General features: G+C 38.5%; 2 protein-coding genes across 15 annotated transcripts in view; one reads left to right on the forward strand and one right to left on the reverse strand.

Annotated features, from left to right (window-relative positions):
• Positions 1-20,649, reverse strand: part of NT5C3A (5'-nucleotidase, cytosolic IIIA) — a 29,112-nt gene extending 8,463 nt beyond the window's left edge. Inside the window, exons 1-4 of one of the 7 annotated variants that reach the window (XM_054193461.1) lie at positions 4,659-4,757; positions 4,173-4,279; positions 1,536-1,586; positions 1,220-1,372 (exon numbers count right to left, since the gene is read on the reverse strand). Coding sequence is in view for 3 of the 7 variants with exons in the window: in XM_054193462.1 (XP_054049437.1) it covers positions 4,173-4,279; positions 20,361-20,472 (219 nt within the window). In the remaining 4 variants the exon portion in view is untranslated. Of the gene's footprint in view, positions 1-1,219; positions 1,373-1,535; positions 1,627-4,172; positions 4,280-4,658; positions 4,807-20,334 lie in introns of those variants that run through there. The other 6 variants (XM_054193458.1, XM_054193462.1, XM_054193457.1 and 3 more) reach the window with 6 other exon arrangements.
• Positions 20,650-21,068: 419 nt separating this feature from the next.
• BBS9 (Bardet-Biedl syndrome 9) overlaps positions 21,069-22,967 on the forward strand; it is a 304,742-nt gene continuing 302,843 nt past the window's right edge. For 7 of the 8 annotated variants that reach the window (XM_054193653.1, XM_054193651.1, XM_054193652.1 and 4 more), the window contains exons 1-2: positions 21,069-21,255; positions 22,294-22,414. In XM_054193653.1, the coding sequence (XP_054049628.1) occupies positions 22,303-22,414 (112 nt within the window). In that variant the 5' untranslated portion in view covers positions 21,069-21,255; positions 22,294-22,302. Of the gene's footprint in view, positions 21,256-22,293; positions 22,415-22,967 lie in introns of those variants that run through there. The other variant, XM_054193655.1, reaches the window with a different exon arrangement.

The raw sequence follows: 22,967 nt of genomic DNA on the forward strand, positions 1-22,967 counted from the left end.
TATATATATTTTTAGACTTGGAATGCAATAAAATAAACAAAGTGAAATCTAAATGTGTCGTTTTGTAAGAATTAGTTCAAACGTTGTTTGGTTTACTTAGATACTAAGCAACCGACTTCCTAATATAACTAATTTAAACAGAACAGATGTTGGGGGAGATGGAGAGATCAGAGGGAGAGACTGTATGAGGAGAGCTGGATCGCTTGCTACTGTTTTATTTCAGACTAGAGGACTTTTGCAAGTTTTTGAAACACCCTGAGGAAAAACCTCCTTGGTAAACGCTTCAGTAGATGATGTTAAACAACACATTGCTTAAGGTTTTGAATATGAGGAAAGCTTCCTGCTTTGATGTTGTAAACTGACACTCCTACCTGAGATCAGTTTTTAAGGTTCCTTTATTTCTAATACATCTTTCATTTTTACACAAGAATTGAAGTCTGTTGAAGAGTATTTTAATTTAGGGGGGAAAAAAAAATGTTCTGCAGCGCGTATAACCCAATGTCAGTCTCACAGGCACTTTCATAGGCAAAAACAAGTCTTCTTTATGGATATGGCATCTGATAAAGCCTCAGTCAAACACGGTTAGTCAAAATAGCCACTGTCCCCATCACTAGTTCCTTGTATTCATATTTGCAACTGAACGTTAAGTAGCAATTCTTTTATTTAGGCTTTACCATTATTACATGAGAAGTAAACAAAACTCTCTAATAAGCAGTCACCAGTTTTCTGGCAAACTGTCTCCTTCTGCCGGGTCTAGCTGTTGTGTTTTTGTTGCATATTTGCCATTCTTCAGAGTTGAAAGAGACAAGCAGATTCAAGTTGGAAAGAACTGATAAGACAGATGAAAGAACAAAGAGTGAAAAAATGCCAATAAGAAAAGTCCAGTCAATTTGATAAAATTTGTCTTTCTATTAAGTGTTTAAGAGAGCTCTAGGAGTCAACTCAATATACACAAAAGGCCCAAAATTCTGATGCACCAGTTGACTGGGAAGAACACATACGGAGAGACAGCCAAACAAAATACTCCACAGCAACTAACAAAGGCAAGAAAACTTTTCAGAGGAAGGAGCTTTTACATACAGGACTAAAACCCTATAAGCACAGGAAAAGGAATTCATATTTCATTGAGACAGCTGAAAGTACACCATATTGAATCATTTAAGTGCCCCTATTTATTCTGTCATTTTATAAAAGTCTGAGAAGAGTTTTGCTTTCTTACCAACGATATCTATTTGTTCCTTGAATAGCTCAGAGATCGGTATTCCTTTTAAAACACGTTAAAAGATGACAACTCCCAAAGGTAATTTGTGATCGGCATATACATTGGCCACAAATACATTTAAGTTTCTAGTCTCTGACATTTTTAAGGAGCCTTCAAAGAGGAGCAAGGAGAACAAAAACGAAAAAGATTATTTTAAAGGTTGAGCTTAATTTGATTTATGAAAAGTAAAAAAAGATCTGCTTGTTTGTGATAGCAGGTAACTGGAATAAGGATGTAGGAAATTCTTTTGTAGCTAACAATGTTATAGTCATACCTTGATGAATGAACAGTAATGGATTCACGCAGGTTTGGAAATCCCCCAGTCCTACAAACCACAGAATGGGTCATTTACAACAAGGACAGTTCTGAAAAATTACAAGTCTATTTAGTACACAAGACATGCATCGCCGTAGCTGGGTTAAATAAAGAGGAAAAGTATTTACTGTAAAGAACATAATGAATTCTACTTTTGAAATGCACAATTGGATAGCAAGAGTGCAAGCAGAGCTGCTTTTATGTTGTATCCGGGTGCTGCCTCCATATATTGTTTTGTCAGTATGTGAGACTGTATATCTAAGTGCATGCTGCATCAGTTGAATTATTAAACAAGAGTTGATGATCATCACTAAAACGAAAGGTAGGTGTCTAAGTGAATTCACAGATGCCACAGTAGGCATTTCCAATCAGATATCTCAGGGAATTAATAACTGATTGTGCGTACAAGGTGTAATGTCATACTCTGGAGTTAAGATTGTACTGAACTTTACGAAGTGCTGGAGGTAGAGCTCCCCTACCCAGTAAAACAACAACGTAAGTCCCCGTGATTGAAAAAAAATAGAAAAAAAAAAGTCCAACAGAAGAGTAGCTAATATAAAGAAACTTGATACAAAGGACGACTGTGGGACCTTCTGTTGTTTTCTCTGTCTGTAATTTTAAGTTGGGAAGGATGAGCTGATGGATGACTTGCTATCTTAACTACATGGAGATATGGCTCGTTTCACAATCAAATCCAGATACAGAGTCTGAAATATTACGAGTAATAACTAAAAATATAAGCTTGCTAAGTAATGCTTTAACCAAGGACATAAAAAAATGGGGCAAAGTATTTTTATACTGATACCCTGTAAGACTACACTACTTGGCAAATAGAAAGTTTTCTTATTTACAAAGACTAATCTAATATGGATGCCTCCCAAAAATCACGGCTAAGAAAACACCCTGCAATATGGGTGGATAAAAATTTAAGGGAACTTCTCTATAATTCTCAATGATTGACAGAGTGCTTTGTTAGGTGTCAGTAATTCTGAATAATAATAAGGACTGTTCTCGCACATACAAACATATTAAGAATATTTCACAAAATTTCAGATGACCATAATGTCATAAAAGCAATAAGACAATGAGTAAGAACCAGCTGTAATACTGTTGACAGTATGTGAATTTCAATTATCACACAATTTCTTTTTTACTACTTTGTTGGTAAACCTGCCTTAGACTAGACTAGGTTCCAAACCTATTAACTTTTGATATAGAAGACACAGCAGGGTGGGGTAGCGAGGAGGGGGAACTATTAATGTTATTTCTGAACAAGGAAAATGCAAAACAAAGTGATAAAATGGATAGGATTCGATTATTTGTAAATTTTATTTCTAGTCTGTGGTGATAGCTTCCAGGTAAACAGTATAAACCAAGAATAAATGACATTTATTTTGGGAACTGCAAATGCTCAGTTCCAAGGTCCGAGACTAGCTATCACATATACTTACTTGTGGACATGTACCAACCAAGGCAGGGCATGGCATCAGTGATAGCTGTGAAATTTGATACCCTGGCAAGCTACGGAAAATTGGTTTCAGTGTTCTTGGTGGCAGAAAGCATCAGTTTGGTGAAATTATAAAGAAAAGGGGCACATTCCTTAATTCACATTTACATCTTATTTTCCACGCCCGTTTTCTTTTTGATATTATTACAGAACATTACTTTCATCTACTTACTCTAGAAAACAAAGCTTAGCAAAAAACTTTTGAAAAGCATGCAAGCTTCTTCATGTAAGTTCTGCTATTGGCAATGCAGGAGCTGCAAGAAGTGGGGGAGCCGTAACAAAAACGACAGAATGGGAGTGTGTGCGTATCTTTTCCTCCACCTACATACGCTCATGTACAGCTACGTGTGCTCATATGCTCATATATATATAAACCAAGTTTTGGCTTTAATTCAGAAAATTCGAATTTTGGTCCATGCGTGCAACAGCAGTTTCTCTTAGCAGCCCCAGCTGTAGTAGATTTATCTTTTAGACAGGAACATTAAAAGCTACTGAACACGACTGTAGTCACATCAGTCACTGCATTACGTGCAGCTGGTCAGGAGAACTGCGCTAGTGATCAGACAGTCTGCTAGCATAATCTGAGCTCAGGACAGATATTTATTAATTTATATTTACCAAATCCAAAACCATAATATGTTTTATATTCATATGATGTAAACTCAAATATAGTAAGAAATCCTTAGTAACTAGTAATTACCAAATTACTCTTTTGGTAGTTTCGCCAAGAAATAGCCTTAGGGCTACTTATCTAAAAAGTAAACAGGCAAATGTTATTATGAAAATGAAACCACAGAACATTGAGTATCTTCACAGTTACTTGATGACATGCTGCAAAAATGGATACCCAGCACAGGTTACATGAAATAACTGGAACTGGCTTCGCTACCTAAGCTATTTTAAGAAAGGGAATAAGATGCTTACTAAAAATAATTTTTCCCATTTTGTTTAATTATTTACATCTTTTTACACTTAATGGGCTAGACTCTGATATTTAGGTTGGAAAAAAAACCATAAAAAAAATCTGGAGAGCGTATTCACAGAAAACATGACAACAGCGTTTCCTCTTGTGCTTTTAAAGGAGAGTACCTGTGCGTTGAGCTTAGGGCACTCCTGATTCTTCTGTCCTTGATTTTGTCCTACTGCAACAGCATAGGTGGCAAGCAGAGTCCAGAGACGCAGGGCTTGCATATAGGCTGCCAACAAAAACCAACCAAATCCTTTTAAGAATTGGTCTGCTATATTATGTGATCTTTGCTATACCTGCTGTATAGAAATAAAAGCAGACATGCACGGTACATAGCTACGTCACTCTGAAAATACCCACATTTAAGAGTGCTCTGATACATATTTAAAAGTAGAGGAACATTTAAGTTGAATTAACCTATTCAATAGAAACTGGTAAATATATTTGTTCCTTCAATGCTGTTGCCAATTCTGTGCTATCAGATTTTTCGTTTAAAAAGACATTTCGTCACAATAAACAACTGTAAGTAATGCCTCGGCTCATAACCCTGACTTAAAACCGCAGGCAGAAGACAGTCAGTACCGCTGACAGACGCTGTGCGCACTTACCAGAGGGTTTTGCAGGAGCAGCTGCAGAAGCAAAAGAAAATTCCTCTTGCTTGAGGAACACTAATATAGCAGCACAAAGTGCAGTTGAGGGCGTTTCCAAATACAGCCTGACTAATCCCCGTGCAAAACCCCAGGGTCCTGTGACGCACGTCAGCAGTGCCCAGCAGTTTGTTATGCTCAGCACTACAGCCCGACGGGCTTACGGATGATCGGCTGGTGTACCAACAACAAAACCTCTGACCTTCGCTGCATGAACAGCTTTCAGGGATGCGGCAGGCGAATTTGGGCGGCTCTAACAGAGGAAGGCACTTGTTTTTCAAAGCAGAAGTTTACTACGCCGTTACTTTTTAACCCTTTTACAAAGCCTTCCCAAGTATTTTAGGATTTCCTGTTGCAGAGTGCCACAAATTTCTGAAAGTGCATTGACACGGTCTCATTAACGTTTACAAGGAAGAACACATTTATCTGTGCAGAAGCAGCAAATTGATTACTTAATTAATCTTTGCTTTGACTTTAATTATCTATATGATACTGAAACAGGAAGTCAAGGAGGCTTGTTTGTCAGGATTTTTGAGAGACTCAACATGCTTCCATTAGTTTGTCATTAGGCATGTCGCCTGATCAAAGACAGTAACTACATGACACACAAGATGTATTTAAAAGGAATCTATTTTACTGTGAGAAGATGGAGGAAGTATTGTCTAATCTTATTTACACTTTGAAGTTGTGTAAATGCTTGGAAGCATCACGTGAAGTTAACTCTTCCTACAGCAACAGTGCAAGCTTCCCTATACTATCGCATAATTCATGTTCAACCTTAGGTTTCTGATCACTATTTCAGGCTGCCAGAACTAACGACAAACATCAGAGCAATCCATACCTGGCCATGAATGCGACCAGTGTAATTGTCAGAACTGAAGCAAGGGCAGGTTAGTAGTATAACACATATAAAATCCCTAATGCTACAACACAAACACACAGAGCCCCCCTTTACCAGGGCTCTAGAAATTCATTAATTATGAAAATTTCCACGTAAGGAGGATCTGCTGGTTTTCTACATTGAAAAAATCAATAGACTTCTTCTGAATGGTACAGTGGATCCATATATGTTTTGGGTCTGCATTCCAACTGTAGGCCAGTATGTGCTCTGTTAGGATTCCTCAGATTCTGACCTACAAAGAGTACTTCCATTTTTTTCAGTTGTGCTCTCTGTATTTTGACCCAATGAAACAAAATCATCCTCTTAGAATTGAACAAGATCCCCCCCCTCAATGTACATGTTGAGGTCTGCTGTATCCTGAAGCAGCAAAACAGCTTGAAAGGCATGTTCAAAATATAACATAATCCCTGCAAAGACTATATGCAGTTGTCGTGGTGTAACCCAACAGTAAATCAAACTTACTTGGCATTGGTATTTGCCAGAATTAATAGCTCCCATTAACCTACTTGCTATAGCATTTGTATATTGGTGTAATAGGTAACATACAAGGAGTATTACCTTCTGTAGTATTTTAATACAGTTAGCATGCTTTGGGTTAATAGTATCTCTCTAATAATGTTTGGGAAAGCTATGTATAATCTCGAATAAATACGAATTATTTGCACAACAAAAAGCTGTAGCTTATGTCAATGCTGGATTTCCAATTTTAAAAAGTCTCATGAACAATGAAGTAAAATATGCTTGCTAGATGAATCATGTACTTCAGGTAAAGACATCACTTTATACATTCCATTTGCAGAGTACCTGTCTTGGAGCTTTTATGTGTTTCAAAGGTGACAATGGTACTGGTATAAATGAGTCTTGTGAACCTCAGGGGTGAGACTGGGATGTGGTGGGTAGTGGGGCTGGCCTGTTGATATTCTGGTACTTCTCAGATGTGAGAAAATTAATTCTAATGCTACCAAGAATTTAAAGAAAGTTAACTTGTTCTTTATGAAAGTTGGGGAAAGAAAAAAGAAAAGTTTGGCTGGTTTTTTTTTTTTTGTTTTTTACCTTAGATACTATTTAAGATTGAAGACAAGAATTGCAGAAATTAAGACCAATGTTTACAGACTAATTTTTGGTAACCAGACTAATTAGAAAGCATTTTTAGGGAATGATTACGGTGTTAATGAAACAGCTAGAAAATGACGTGAGCAAAATTTCTGTAAACATTAATACAGCCAACACCTAATTCTTAGAAAAATATCTACTGTATCTCTAATTACTTTCACTTTAATGGAAATACCGTATATGAAACTCTTCATCTAGAAAACAAGGAAGACCGCCTTTGCAACTCCAAGAAACTTTTGTGTCAAATGCTTTAATTAACTAACAATAGCTACTACTGACCATGTTCTGTTACTGCTGATATTAGTCAGTTGAGCATTTTGTTTATGCTGTTTAACTTCTGTTAAGAGATGAATTAAAATTACCACTTCTTTTTTAAAGAGAGAGAAACAAAGCCCTGCATGACATTTCTACTCTCACAATACTGAAGGTCATTTATATATATTTTAAGAACCACGAACTAAAGAGGTATAGCTCTTTCAACAGATATGTTCTATTTTAACCTTTTCTCTTTGGCTGAGGGCCGTATCTTGACTGCAGAATATTCTACACAGAAGAAGAGAGAGAGAAAGAAAAGAAAACTTAAAATATTAGATGATTTGTCATTCATTTAAGGCTAGGAAAAGGTTCAACTTTATATGGTGGTGTGTTAGGTGAACTTGATTTGCAGAGATTCAGGATGCTCTCAAAGAGTATGAAGCACTGGAAGTTTTAGTCTGAAGCAGAGACAAACTGGTTCTACCGGTCCGTACACACCTCTGCACTAAGTTGCACCTATTTGTGGAAAGAAATGAACACAGCACAGGTAAGTTATGTAAGCAAGTAAGCTGAACTCTTTTTTTAACATATAAAGTTGAATATTTCAGCTGAAGAGACATCAGTTTTTAAAGATCAAGAAAGAGGTCATATTTAGGAGTCATTTCTGTTCATTAGAATTAGAATATTTGCTACAAAAATCAGAGGTGACTGAATCCTGTCTACAATATAAACATTAGCTAGTGGCTCTTCATGACCTTACTACCTTTTATTCTTGTTTAGTGAGCCTGCTACAGCTGAACAACTTTGAATATATTCCCGTATGTTTAGCATATTCACAAACTTGAGCAATATGTTGTTTTATTGCAGTGATCAATTTCAAACATTAAGGAACTGTGTTTGTTTTCTATTTTTGCTTTTGTAGTAAGTCTACTTAGTACCTGTTTTCCAAAGCAGACTACTTGATATAATCTCCACAAGACAGGGAAAGCTAACTGAACCTTAGCACTCAAGTACCAAAACCAAGCAGAAGAAAGGAACCAACATAAAAGAATTTAATTCAAACATGGTTTTTACTCATGCCCTGTTGAACTTAGTTAATGAGCAGCATACTGGTTCCAGCTTTAGCTTTTTATAGTTCTAAGTGACAATTACAAAGAAAACATGATAAATGTTCAGTTTGGTGAAGCTGGGGTAAATAAACGTTTAGAAGGATGCCTTGCAGGAATTTTGGATACCACTTATTTTTCCAGTACAGGTGTGGTGTAAGAAAATGCTAGCCATGTTTACAGCTGTGACGCAGTGACGCAATACAGAAATACTATTTGTATATGAAAGTGTGTCTGTATTATAGAGATGACTCATGAGGAATGTAAGAGATTCCTTAAGCAGAAAGAGCCTGAACAGCACTTGCTATGGAAGAGTGCTGAGAACGTATTAAAGACCGAAATCATTAAATTGTGATAAATCCAGAGAAGACACATGCTAAGGTCGTGATGGTCTTAACCTGAACGGTTTTAAGACTTGGCAGTATGATTTCAGCTGAAAATTTCTTTTGCTATCATATTTAAAAAAGGTAAAAATAAATGCATGCATGGAATAGATTAGAGAAGGTAAACACTGCATCACAAGACATATTTAGCAACTTTGTTTGCTAGAGATTTTCTAGATCTGATCAATTTTTCTTTATAATACAAGAGAAAACGTGATCTTCTATAGTCTCACCATTTATGACTGTATTGAACACATAAAGTTATCAGTGCTAATGTATACATTCAAATGTATAAAGAACCGCTAAACTTCTCAAGTATTTATTGTTGTATTTATTATAACAATCACTATGATGTTGCTCTCATTGAAAAATGGTATTTTGGTAAAACCCCTGTTGTTCATTAAAAAAATAAGGCTATATAAAGACACATTTTAATTCAGCAAGATAACTGTGCATGTTTTAAGCATGGAGCAGATCTCAGTTTCACTAGGACTAATCAAAAGTTTTACGCAGTGGAGAAGAACAATGATTAGCTTATGGTAAGGTCATGCAGTGAGATAAATTATTCTGGTTTAATGATCTCTCAAGGTGGTTACTCTATAAAGGTCTATGAGGTCAGAATTAGAATGAGGGGTTGTGTGCTTTGCTTTGCTTTTTTACTTTAAAAAAAACAACAAACCAAACAGTTTCTGCAGTCGTGGAAATCTAAAATGAATAGAGTTTTAGCATCGATTAGAAAAACGTAGGAAGCCACGACTTGCAATTCTATATGGAATTGATTGTTCAGATGAGAGAATGAAGATACTGCAGCATCATTGTCGCTTATGCACCTTCCTCTCGTGCTTACAAAAACACTCTAAAAGCAGAGATCTCTGCTGATGGTAAACTGCAACTGACATTTTGAATCTTACGAGAAAGTAGGAATGAAGGCAAGCCAAATGCATTGCGGACTTGGTATCTTGAAGTCCAGGTAATAGAACAATAGGGGTAAGAGGTTTTGGATGGACTCACCTGTTAATCAAAGGCATTTCTCAAACACAGAGGTATTGCTACACATTACAAAACTCAGACAGAACTGTAACAACTGTGGCAACAGAAGTCGACGCTTCATGCAGTATTTCAAATCCTCTATAGAATCTAGTCTATGAAGAACTAATAGTAACTAGGGCCTGGATTTTCAGTATTTCATGTGATCTCCTCCTGTCAGTTATTACTCCAGGAAAAAATTTAGTCTCTTTCTGAGAGAATATATGGGGTACAAACCATATAGAACCAGTTCTGATGATTCTGGGATTGAACGAATACAGCTGAGGGCAGGCATCTGTTGCTTCTGGTTGTATGTTAGGGGAATCACCTCATCTCTGTGCTTTGCTCCCACTGCCTCACTTTGGAGAAAATTAACCTTTGAAACTGGTAGGTTAAAAAAAAAAAAAAAGCTATGTATTATTTAGTAATTGCTGAGTATCTGGAAATATCCAAGTGATCTTCAGTCAGCAACCATATATCTTGGAAATACCAGTCTATAAATGACATCCTGCGTGAGCCAGAATTTAATCTGGCATTTTTTTCTTAACTGTTACTCCCCTCCCCTTGCCAAAAAAGAACATAAAAATATTCTAATTGTAAGCAAGCTCAGATCAATACTAAGTTATTATATTATGCTTAAATTTTACAAATAGCTTCTAAAGCACTAGAATTATAAGAAGAAATCAAGGTTGTGACACTCACTCAATCCAGGGCACAAGAAAACTGAGCCTTTTTTCTTGGCCTTCATCCTTACATTTCACTGGTGCCTATTCTTACCAATGCTTTCTGGATAGCCCTCTTTATAAATCCATTATGCACTTGCAACTTAAATACCAAATGCACTTCTGGTTTCTGTACCTTATGGGGGACAGAGCAGAACTGGGAAAGGCCCTGAAAAGGGCAGTAAAGATGGGCCATGATATGAAAAGCTTCCACACAATGAACAATTGAATATAACAGAATTTATCAGCCTGGAAAAGAAATGACTGGATGGCATAGAAAAGGTTAATAGGGAAAGATTGTTCACTATCTCTTCCAGTGCAGGAGGTCATCAACGAAAATTAACAGGAGGCACAATCAAAACAAATCAAAGGAGTCAGCTACAGGTCACACAATTAAGCAAAGTAGTAAGATGTGGAATTCCTTTCTGGTGATACTGTAAGTGTACACAGCCTTAAAAAGGTACTGGATAACAACATGAAAAAACCTCATCTTAAGTTACAGACACTGTGTCTGACATACAAGCTGCTGGAGGCTGGTAAATCATTCTGGAAAAAAAAATCGTGACGACTTGCTCCTGGGCTTTCCCTGGGCCTCTGCTATAGACCCCTGCTAGACAGACGATACTATCTGTATCAGGCAGGACCATTCATGGAAAGTAAGTTAACACTCCCTCTTTGTAACGTGTGACGACAAGGAGAATCACTTGCTCTTCATGATAGTGCTTCAGTTTAATTTCAAGTATCTTATTTTTTTACCCTATCCTTCCTTTTTTCTACCAGTTCTTTTTCAGATACTGAAAATTCATTTTTGACAAATTAGAATTTTTGAATTTGAGTGGTATTCTCATTTTCCTTTAATACTGCTATGGTAACAGGATAGATGTTGGAGTCTGGCTATCTGAAAGATCTGTTCCCCTCTCACATTACACAGAATCTAACGCTTACTGAAAGAATGCTTACAGGTGAGGTTGTTGGTACAACTAATCCTTCTTCAAAATACCAAGGCAAAGAGTATAGAATTCTAAGAACCGGCAGTATGTAGATACTGTGGTGTATTTATAAATTCTTAATTATCTATCAGGTGTGCAAAAGCTCACCTTGCATAATAACATAATTTTGATGACCTATACTATTTTTTCCCCAAACTGTACATTTGCATGTATACTTTTTATAATTAAATACCCTATATATATTTATATCATAGAATCATAGAATGGTTAGAGTTGGAAGGGACCTTAAAGATCACCTAGTTCCAACCCCCCTGCCACGGGCAGGGGCACCTCCCACTAGCCCACGTTGCTCAAAGCCCCATCCAGCCTGGCCTTGAACACTGCCAGGGATGGGGCATCCGCAACATTTTGCATGCACAATGCACATAAGTTGAAATAATTTATAACAAATGCTTGTTTCCCTTGAATCTTCCCATGTAACACTGTCTAGAATGGAATTTGCATTAAGCCCAAGGCCTGGACTGAAGCATTTGCTGCTGATTCTCTTCTTCTCTTATCTGCTTCTAAGAAAAAAACATCTGCTTAGATTTTTTTTTCACTAAGCCTAAGAATGCTGTATCTAGATCAAATAAACTCTGACCCTTGAATGGTGGAGTTGCGGGACTCAGTTTGAAAGCAAAGTCAGCAGGACAAAGTTTAATCTACAATGCATTACCAAATACTACAATTCTGATGGAAGAATGTAGTGCTAATACAATATCCCAATTAAAATTACACGCTGAGACTAATCAAGTTTTTAACTGTTAAGATCTCATTGAGTACAGACACTTCTTTAAACTTCTTGAAAAAAAATAAGCATTAAGTCTAAAGATGAAATACAGCTACAATACACTCATTTTAAAGGTAACAGACAGCATGATGACTTGAGGCATGATGGATTGTTTTGCCTCTGTGTCTCATTGTTTTATGGGTGTTTCTGACTGCTAGATTTACTCAAAGATGTAACTGGATGCTCCTTATTTCTTGTATTTCTGTGTATTTGCCCTCTGGAAGTGAGATAGGACATGTTCAAATCCAATTTGTACTAATACTATCACTACGATACTTTGTACTATACTACTACTACTGCTAATGTACCAGTACTGCTACTGCCTTGTATTTATTCCTACCCTTCAGTTTTACATAAAATTTTTTCATGGTAACACGTAGACCAGATAAAGGTCATCCATAACTGATTTACGTTGCAAAGGCAGATGCAATCCAGGATAATAAATGTTGTCTTAATAACTGCTAAGTGTAAAAATTACGCTTTTAGTCTGATATCTAGTAAGTTTTCAACAAAGAGGGGAAGCTTTAAAGGAACAGGGTTAATGGTACATTTCAGTGGTATTCATTCTGTCAGCATTAAGGTGGAGTAAAACAAAATCCTAGGTAAAACCAAAAGCTCTAATAAACTTGGGTTATTTCAGTGATCTGCACAGCAGACAAACAGTTCTTTATATAAGGGTGCAGGAAGGAAGCTACAACAAATGAGCAGGGAAACAAGTAAGAACAAGTACATTTGAAAAGGAATCTAACCAGATCAAGAAGTCTGAAATTCTGTATTCACTTAATGAATCATCAGTGTCCAAGTCTGGGCCTTGCCCCACCCCTTTTAAAAAAATAATTTACAAATTAAATAAATTAAGTCTTTTTTTTTAAAGCCACATTTCCTTCTAGCAATAGGCATTATTTACATAATTTACAGAAATGTTATTAACATTTTTTTTTGTAATTATTGTCTGAGTCAGTGCAGTTCTGTACTCTTTTGTAATATTACTAAACAAAAAGAATATAACTACAACTACTTTTAGTACTTAAACATGGTGTATTCTTTGACCTGAGTGCTCCAACATTAAGCAGATGTCTACTTGTACTGAAAAATGCCTCATCTTTTTTTAACATTCAAGTAAAACACTCTACTGATATAAGGATTAGCCAAATTAGAAAAATCCAACGGAGTTTTAATGAGCACTGATTTTTTTTTTTCTTAAACAGTCAGAAACTCCTCACAAATAACCTAAGACAGAGGTGACCCAACACAACAGCCACAGATTCCAACTTAATGGCACAGTGCCAGTCACGCTGCTGCATGATTGACGTGGGACTAAAGATCTGCCTACTGCAATCATTGTAAGTTCTCTGATGTTTTACGGCAGCTGACCATTTGTGCTTGATTACATTTGGGTAAGAGAAAGCGGCTGACGTCCAGCAACTGGTCAACATTACTGTGATACGAAGACCTCTGCCATAGGAAGAAATAGTCACTACAGATCAACTGCTGCACAGCGCGTGACTGCAAGAAGGCCAGGGGAAAAGTTAGACTTCATGTCCTAACTTTTATTTTCCACGTCCTCCATGACAGTATACTTACCCAACTCTTTTGCCCAGTCTTATCTGGCCTTATATCTCTTTGCACACGCTGGTTAGGAATGGAGGCCAGGAAGAACAGTTGTGAGCTATTTCTGCCTCGCAGTTGCACTTAGCACGTGATGGGATCAGCCAAGTTTCAGTGCTGAGTATCTGACAGGCAGCAGAGACATAGCTGTGACTCTAGGCCTCTGCATGCAGAAGCGGTTCAGTTGTACGAGTCTGATTTGCAGTTAGGTAGTGGCCAAGAAATGCCAGTCGTCGTGGGACAGGATTTCTTAAATGACAGATCATTTACAAAATAGGGTCTATCCATCTTCAGAGACCTACTGTGCAAACCGATACAATATTCACACTAGTGCCACCTGCTGCTCTACACTGTCTGTTGCAGCTCAACGAGGTAAAATTTAAATCTTGAAAATTAATTACCATCTGACAAATGCACCATATTATAGCAATAAAATCTAACACTCTGTTTCTCTTCCAATACTTTTGCTGAAAATCTCTCCAAGACTTATTCTTCATAATAAGTAAACAGTATGCTGTAGTATACTTGCACAAAATATGCTTGTGTACGCACACATGGAGGGAAGAAAGAAGGCTGATGGCTTCAAGCATTGCATTACACAATTCATTCAAGTGAAAATAAACTGTAAGAGGCAGCTATTCTGTTTTTTTTTTAAGGAAAGAACTTCCAAAGTTCAGGTATTTTTAAAAAGCTTCTAGATTACTGAAATTGTGACATTGTTACATTTACAGGTTCATTTAGAATTGTCATTGAATTTACAGCTAGTATTCTCTCCTGCCTATAAATGCATGAATCATACCCTGGGTCTCTTCAATGCCTATATTAATCAATTAAGATATTTTTTATAAAAGTTGATAGTTCTTGTTAGCTCAAGACTGACTGTTGAAATGCTAGGGAACTTTAATTCATAATATGAACAAATTTGCGATGATATGTGTATTCAGACGATTAAAAAACCTTCTTACTACTTATATTGTTTGACAGTTAAAGGTAACATGTTGAATACTTGCAGTATTTGCTATTGGTCTTAATCTGTAAAAAGAGTTTAACAGAACAGCTGCCATTATAGCTCAACCAATAATCAAGAGTTAGCGCAAAGAGGAGAAGAATCACTTGAAAGTATGACTGAACACATACCAAGCATTTATTTAAAGGTAAATATATTCCAGAGCAGAATGATTCATTGAAAGATTGCTTTTCTGTCTTAGAGAAAGACTTTATACAAAAGATAAAAGAAAGCAGAAAAGAAGCTCTTCTGAGCCTGTACGTACAATGTATCGTGTGTCCTGATATTTACATGTATTTACTACCTGGAGCACAATTTTCAGATGTAGTCCATTGTCATGTTTTTGGTAACTGTTATAACTAGGGTAAATGAGTTTTAAAGAAACTAATGCAGAATTAAAGATTTAATTGATCTTCCCATACCCATTCTTTTTAAGAATATATGTTTCAATACCTACTGAATTAAAATTAAAAAGGCAGCAGTAATTTCAGGAAATTAAAACCTACTTCTGAAACAGACAGTTACATTTAGGATTGGCTTATCATACTAAATGAAGTAAAATATTAGCATGAACATAATCTGTAGAGTAGACTACTTTTTGATGCTTAACAGTGTTAGAAGAAAACACTGAAATTGCATCAATTTTTCTTCTCCTAGGATCCGAATTTTTAGAATTTCCAAATGAATTATTTTACAGTGAGAATAAACACCTATTACTAGTATCAAATTTGTATCGACGTGAACTATGCTTAAGTGTTTTTCCTGGCCGGTGTAAACTTGCTTCACAAGCCACATTCTAGGTTATTATACATTATGATTATCTGTGCAAAAAGCCTGTAGGCAACACAACCTTCTTGTAGTAATGCTGGTGTTTATCACTTTGTCAGTGTGATTTTTCTATTGAGGAATACCATCTAAACAAAACCCAAGTTTTACAGAAATAGTTAGATGACAACTCCAAATGTCAACTCATATCAAGTTTAACTTGGTTTTAAAATTTTAACAATATTCTAAAAATTATTCTAATACTCTAGTCACTAGTAATGTAAGGGCTCTCAGTCCACGTCAATAGGTAGGGGCAGTATTAGGTCTCAGGAGTTCTTTTGCTTTTCACTACCTAGGTTTGTATCACAGCACTGTTCTTTTGGAATAATAATATTGCCACATGGATCACATCACTGAATAGCTCTCAAGGTCACGACATTTTAAATATTATCACTGCAACACCCAGAAAGTGACAATGTCCTGCAGTGGTATCATTAGAAAGAGTCCATGTTCCTTCCATTCTCCTTTTATTCATTCCAGTTTGCTCAGGCCCAAACTCTTATTCATCTTTGTAAAGGAAAAATTATGTATGAAGGAGTTTGACATACTAGCCATTTAGATTCTTGAATATGTATGCTACATATTACATACTCCTTTACTTTATTCTCCACTTGGAGATCATCAGTGCCTCATGCCAGAGTAACGTCACAGTTACTATAACAACTAGTTACTAGCACCAAGACAAGAATAAAGAAGTGGAGTGGTACATGATTGCTGCCAGTTGTAAAGGTCTGTATCCTTCATTTGTGGCACAAATGCCCTGATGCCCTATGAAACGAAGCCAGAGACTGGCAAGTAAAAGAAAATAATGATGATAAAAAAAAATATCTCCCCACACAAACCCTATGACATTCACATTCACAGAATATATTCCTTTGTTTCTTAGGGAAGCAGACAAATAGCAGTTACCTCACTTATTCATTTGCTTATTCCTCTCCAGGTAAATTCTAATACTGAAAAAATCCATGCATTTCTTTTCCTCCCCAACATATTAAAAAGGAAACTGACCAGAGACACTTAACAATGGCTGGTTGAAAAGTTTCCTGTAAAATGAGAAACTGCTTTTTTTAAATTGCTTTTTAATTTGCTGCTCTTGGAATTTGATACAAAGTCTGTTTTTCAGGTAATTAGATCCTCTCACTCCAGGGACAGAATGGAGAAATAGACAAATGAAACTCAGCATTTGCCCAGTTTTCTGGAAAACAAACCTGAGAGAATAAGTCTCAGTTTAAGGTATTCTGCTATTCTGTTTTCGAACAGCTCTAATATGTTTCTCATCCTTATAAATTAAATACAATAAAAAGCTCCAAAAATCACGCGAGAAACAAGCTGCTGAAAAAATCCAAGGTGCTAACAAACAACAAAAAATACTGTTACTCCATTAAGCAGTTTTTCTTACATTAATCCCAAATTTTAGTTAGCATGGGTTATTCCTTATAGATGAGTATTTTTGAAAGACTTAGGCAATATTTTTCACTTTAGTTTGTGAGCATCTGTTTTCTGCTGAGTTTCTAAAAGGCTTCGCAAAGAGTAAGCAAGAAACAGAAGTCTATTGTCAGTAGAATTCGTTCACTATCTAAGGATCCACAACTTCATTGCAAACTTGTCTGGGGCCTGAAAAATCCAAAAGATTGAGTGTTACTGTAAGTGTTACTGATATCAAACATTATCTAGTAAGTTATTTTAAGAATCTAATTATTAACCTCTTTAATTAAAGTTAGCAACCTTGCAGCTAACTTTTACCTTCACCTGACTGCAGGAATACTTTTACAGTGTCACAGAAATGGCAATTTGGCTGTGCAAAGTAATACAGAAGGCTTTGGGAGATAGTTATTTCTTAACACACAGTGTAAAACTTCACGTGACTGGCTATATATTTACTATTAAAGCCTCTGTTACTTCAGAAGTGGAGCTGAAGTAAATCCGTCTACATTTATCAGTGCCTAAGGGATGCTCCCTATTTGCAAACTTCAGACGGTCAATAAGGACACAATACTAATACTTTAATTCCAAACTTAAACCTTTGCTTCCAAATAAGATGCAGTAGTTTTATGCTGTCTTTATTAAGCTTAAATTTGTGTACCAGGCTAATTACTTTGCTAAAGAATTCATCTACTCAAATGTGAGATAGATGGTTTAAAATTTCTTGATTTTTATTATTCAACAAGGAAACATGGTTACCCTTATATTTTCTACAATGCTTGAGAATCCCTTCCACTTTTCTTCACATTAAACATCCTTGGTTCCATAATGCCTGACATTAACTTGTCTTAGAGATATTCTATTTGATTTATAAAGGTCACTGTCTTTTTAGCATTAAACACTGCTATAAGTCAGTTTTTTACTTACATTTGGGTCTTACATTTATCTGATTTTATTTTAACAAGAAAAAGTAAAAAAAAAAAATTGCTGTATTTAATTATAAAGAAAGAATATTTTATTGGTGAGAATTAAGCCACATAACTAAGGTGTAAATAGGCCTGCTCTGTACCGATTCTGATAAAAGTTATAAATCAAGGTAATTATGAGTCTGATGGGGGTATAAAACCGAAGTGTAATGTTCCCCAAAGAAAACTTGAACCAAAAAAATCTGCAGAAAATACAAAAACAATCTGGTAATTTTAATCTAACACAGAAGACCAGCCTGGTATAGTAACTTGTGTACTAGAAAAAACACATTTCAATAAAGCAGTATTGTTCCCCATCACCACCCTAACCAACACTAAATTACAGACTGGAAACAGCACCTTCTCCCCAACGCTCAAAGGAAAGTCTCTCTCATGATAAACTAGAACAGATACAGTGTTTTGTAAATTACAAACACTGAATCAAATCTACATTGGTGGATAAAACTGTTTCAGGAAGTTCTCCAGAATGCAGCATATTCAAGTAAAACAAACACTGAAATGCATTTTTGCCCTTATTTGACAAACTAAACCCCTCGGTATGAAGTTTACATAGCTATTTCACTTATTTCAAAGAAATTTCACAGTCTGATTACATGTCCACTGAAAATACTCCTTGAGGAAGAAAGAAGACTTGCAGCTGGTGAACTAAAGATGTTTGTTTGCTGAGGAAGCTGCCAACTTGAATATCGGTTGAAATGCTAGCTCTCTAAGTGAGCAGGTAGTATTAATGTGTTGTATCCAATTGGTAAAATGTTTCAGTATGAGAAGGCGGGCACGCTTTGGACAAGCTTTAGTTTTCCCTTGCAATTTAAAGTTGAGAAAAGCTCTAATCACAAAAGCAGAATTTTTGGAAGTATCTGTTTAGGATCACAGATCTGTGTCCAAGAACATAGCTCAGAAAACGTTATCTCAAGTACATACTTCAGAAATTCACTTATCAGAAATCAATTTAACATTGGTGTAGCGATTTTTTTCCCTACCAAAGGCAAAATCTTTGCAACAAAGATAAAAGTTAAAGTCTTCTCAGCCAAAATACCATTTAAACACTGTACAGAATGCTAGTACAAATACATCTTTACCACTTATTAGGCACTTTCTGAATTACAGCTCAAATGGAATATTGTCAATAGGAGTTGGTGGAACTATTGGATCTGCCTTTTGAGTGTTTGATGGTCAGGCTTTTACATGTTATTTAATTGTACACATAACTCTAAAGTAATTTCTAGTATTACTGTAAGTTTTCAAATGAGTTTTGTAAAATCCTACTACAGACTCCAGAGCCCTTTTTTAGAGCTAGATCTAAAACCTCTTTAAAGTGGCAATCCAAACTTTCCATTTTCCCACAAGCTGTTGTTCTAAGTGGGCCCACAGAAACCAGAAGGCAAGACAACCCCCTCCAAATTGTTGAATGACAGGACTAATGACTAGAAACAGCATTCAAATATTTTTTCAACAGTAAGTATGATGACTTTATGATTAGTAAAAAACACACAGCGGAATTCTTCTCTGGACACACATTATTGCAAATTGCATTGTATGACTTCCACTGGCAAGTCTTGCATCACATGGCCAAGTGAGGAGTTAGATAGCTCACAATTTACATACAGGATCCCAGTTCTCAGCAAAATCTGTTTCCATGTATAATTAAAAAAAATAAATATGAGCTTTTAGTAAGGTTTTGCAGGGGAGATCACAAAATATCCACTGGCTAACACAGGTGACTTGATGATTTCAGTTCAGTTCTTCAGTACAGCAGCATCCAAATCATAAACTCAAATTCTGTGGGATTTCAACGTAACCAGCATATTGTCTAAACTAAGACCTTTTACCACCCAGTTACTGATAATCAGATATTTAAATAATACCCTAAATAACAAGTTTAACGAGCGCAGTAGAGAGAGAGCTCCAGCTTCCTTTTATAGTAACTGTGAACAGACATTGCTTCCCAGTTTCAACAGAGGGCTGAACACGCTCCCCTCCCCCTTTTCTTTTCAAGAAGTTACAAGCAGGCTTTTAAATTACCACCAAGACCTACACCTTTACACATAGGTACATATGGGCCAGACAGGACACGACGGAGCAGATGCTTTTAGTGCTAGTGGACTGTGTTGAGGTGGAATAGCTGCTCCTGCCTCTGGCGTCCGTCCTTATCACCAGAACCCGGGCTCGACACCCCTCCTCTGCCCCATCACCTCAAGGCGTGGACACAAGACACAGACAGTCTCCAACATCTGGAAAGGGAGACCCGTCTTAACTTTTGCCATCAGCCAGCAGATGAACTGCCAACAGCAGGAGCTGTAGGGCCCCGCAGGTGACAGAGAAGGGACTCGCTTTGGGCAAGGGTCTGGTATTTGAGGGTGGCCTGTGTGGGGCCTGCGTCCACTGGGGCGGCACTGGGGGAACGGGCCCACCAGGGAGGTGCCGGCCTGAGGAGAAGGAGAAGGGTGAAGGGGCGCCGGACTCCACAGCGTCGTTTCCCCGCGCTCTCCGCCTCTCACCACGTACCATCTCGATGATCTTGGTCTTCCTGCCCGTCTTCTTCTTCATGGTGAAGATGTACTGGGCCAGCACCACCCCGCCCACCAGGGCGCACACGCTGGCGCTGGCCACCGCTCCCATCTTCGCCACGGCGGTCCTGTCCATGGTAGCTCCCGAGGGGTCACGGCCCGCCGCCGAGAGCCGCTGCGGGGAAGGCGGGCGGCCCCTTCGTCGCTGAAGGCGGAGGAGGTCGAGGGGGAAGGGGGAAGGTGCCCCTCGGCGTCGGCCCCCAGCGGGTCCCCGCCGACCGCCAGACCCGGCAATGACGGCGCCGCGCGCCCCGCCGGCCTCGGCTCCCGCGCGCGCTGCCCGCGAGACGTCGCCTGCGCGTGGCCTGCGCGGCGCTACCACGGCAAGAGGGAAAAAAAGGGGGGGAAGAGGAAGAAGTTGGAAGGGCTGGTGGCGGAGCGGGGCGCCGCAGGGGACTGGCCCAAGGGGCGGGAGGGCTTGGAAAAGGAAAAGCAGCAGCTGGGAGGTAAGTTTTGTGTTTTTGTATTTTTTCATTTTCCTCGGGAAATATGAAGGAGTGCCTCTCTTCCCCCCCACTCTCCCCCCCAGGAAGGAATGAGAGGGCCCAAAGGCTTCCCAAACTACCCTTCCCAGTGTCGGCGCGAAGGGCGGCACCTCCCCTCTGGGCCGGGCCGGGCCGGGCCGGGCGGGGCGGGGCGGGGCGGGGCGGGGCGCGGCGCGGATGGTATTTATGGCGCTGTGAGGCGGTCGCTCGTGATGGCGGCGGCGGCGGCGGGTAAGGGTTTGTAACGCTGGCGGTTTGCGCGTCACCTTTCGCTTGGCCTCAGACCGCGCCTGAGCCGGGAGCTCCCGCGGGTAAAGGGGGGGCTGCCGCCCCGGAGCAGCTCGGACCGGAGAGTGCCGTCGTCTCCCACACAGGTGAGCCCCCGCCGGTCTCTGTCTCTCTTCTCCCGCTCCGGGGGGTATGTGTCCGGGCGAAGCTCCTGAGGTGCGGGGTGCGTGCCCCACTGGGGCTCTGCGGGGGAGAGGGCGTGTGGGGAGAGCTGTGCTGCCGCCAGCCTGCCCTCGGCTGCCGCGGGTTGCCTAGCGAGCATAACGACGGTAACCGCCTGAGGTGAAAAAATAATTTTATTTTTTTTTTTCTAATTTACCTTAGAGAGGAAAGGCGCGAGCTTCCAGGCTGCCTTTGCCCCGAAGGAAAACAAGGGGCGAGCCCATCATTTTTCCTTCTGCCCCTCACCTCCTCCGCGGGCTGTGGGGTCTTGCGTGTTCGGGTTTGTCCCCGCTCGTGGCAGAGCAGAGCACGGGCGTGGGGCAGTGAGTTTTGAACTAGGGTAACGTTATTGTCAATCCGCCTACGAAAGGATTAGTCTCCCCCTCCTCCTCCCCCCTCTTCTTAAAATAACAGCAGGTAGGGAGCAGAAAAGCTGATTTGTGCCCTGTCTGACCAAGTTCTTTAGTCATGTCACTAGGGCATCTTCAAGGCGATTGCTTGGTGGAGGTTTTGATGTTGTCTGTCTGTGGCTTCATTCACTTTTCTACAAATAAGTTCTCTTGCAGATGACTTGCATCAGAATATTTTTTTTTTGGTGATACTTCTTGGTAAGAGAGAAAACCCCAGTTCTGTGACTTTGAAAACTTATATTACTTTCTTAATGCTTGTTACAGAAGACTTCTAATGGTTTAAAAAAGCTGTTATTTTTTTGCTTTTTCTTCATATAAGCAGCAGTGTCTATGACACTAAACTAAAGACAAGAGGCCTCTTAAGGTTGTCTTCTGAACTACATACCCAGAAACCCAAGGCACTTGAAATTAACATTTCTTCATCTTACACTAGAGCAATGTAAAGCTAAGAGATAGAATATACTCATAAAAGTTGTTGTTAACAAAGTTGTTTGTATAAACAGTTGTATATGTATTAGTAAATACTTTACCAATGGTTTGTTTCCCTTTCAGTAAAGAAGAATGTCGTTGTTTAAAGCTAGAGACTGGTGGTCCACTGTACTTGGAGAAAAAGAAGAATTTGACCAAGGCTGTCTCTGTGTTGCTGATGTTGATAATAGTGGCAGTGGACAAGGTAAATTCAGAATTGTGTGGTTGCTGACTTTTAAGCTACACAGCTGCAGGTTTGCTGTGACAGTGCATACTGGAAGTTTGTTAGCCAGGCTAGTTGGCTAGTTAGTTTAAAGTCTGTGTTCTGGTTTGAGGTCTGTTTTCTTTAATATGTCCTTGTAGCCTTAAGAAGACAGATTCAATGCCATTTGTCTTTGTATATTTGTAGGTTTCTAAACATTTTAATTCTTGCTTGTGTTCAGTAGTAATTTCTATCATGTCTTATTCTCTCAATTGTAGATATCTTTAAAATAGAAAATTTTGTTAGTCATGGGAGCAAACACGCATTGTAAGTTGTTGAAATAACTTAAGGAAAAAAGGAAGGTGATAACTAATAAGCTAAGAACTTAGAAAAACAAACAACCTTTTTTGCCTGGAAAACAAGGGGCCACTGAAATAAGTGACTCTGAGTAGGTCCTGCTTTTCTATGTAGTCAATAATGTGGAAATAAAGTGTGGAACTGAAGTGATGTGTCTGAGGATGTATGTACAGCAGTACATGATCTTTGCTGTTAGGGA

Source organism: Rissa tridactyla, chromosome 2 (assembly GCF_028500815.1).
Source record: "Rissa tridactyla isolate bRisTri1 chromosome 2, bRisTri1.patW.cur.20221130, whole genome shotgun sequence".
Classification (NCBI taxonomy): domain Eukaryota; kingdom Metazoa; phylum Chordata; class Aves; order Charadriiformes; family Laridae; genus Rissa; species Rissa tridactyla.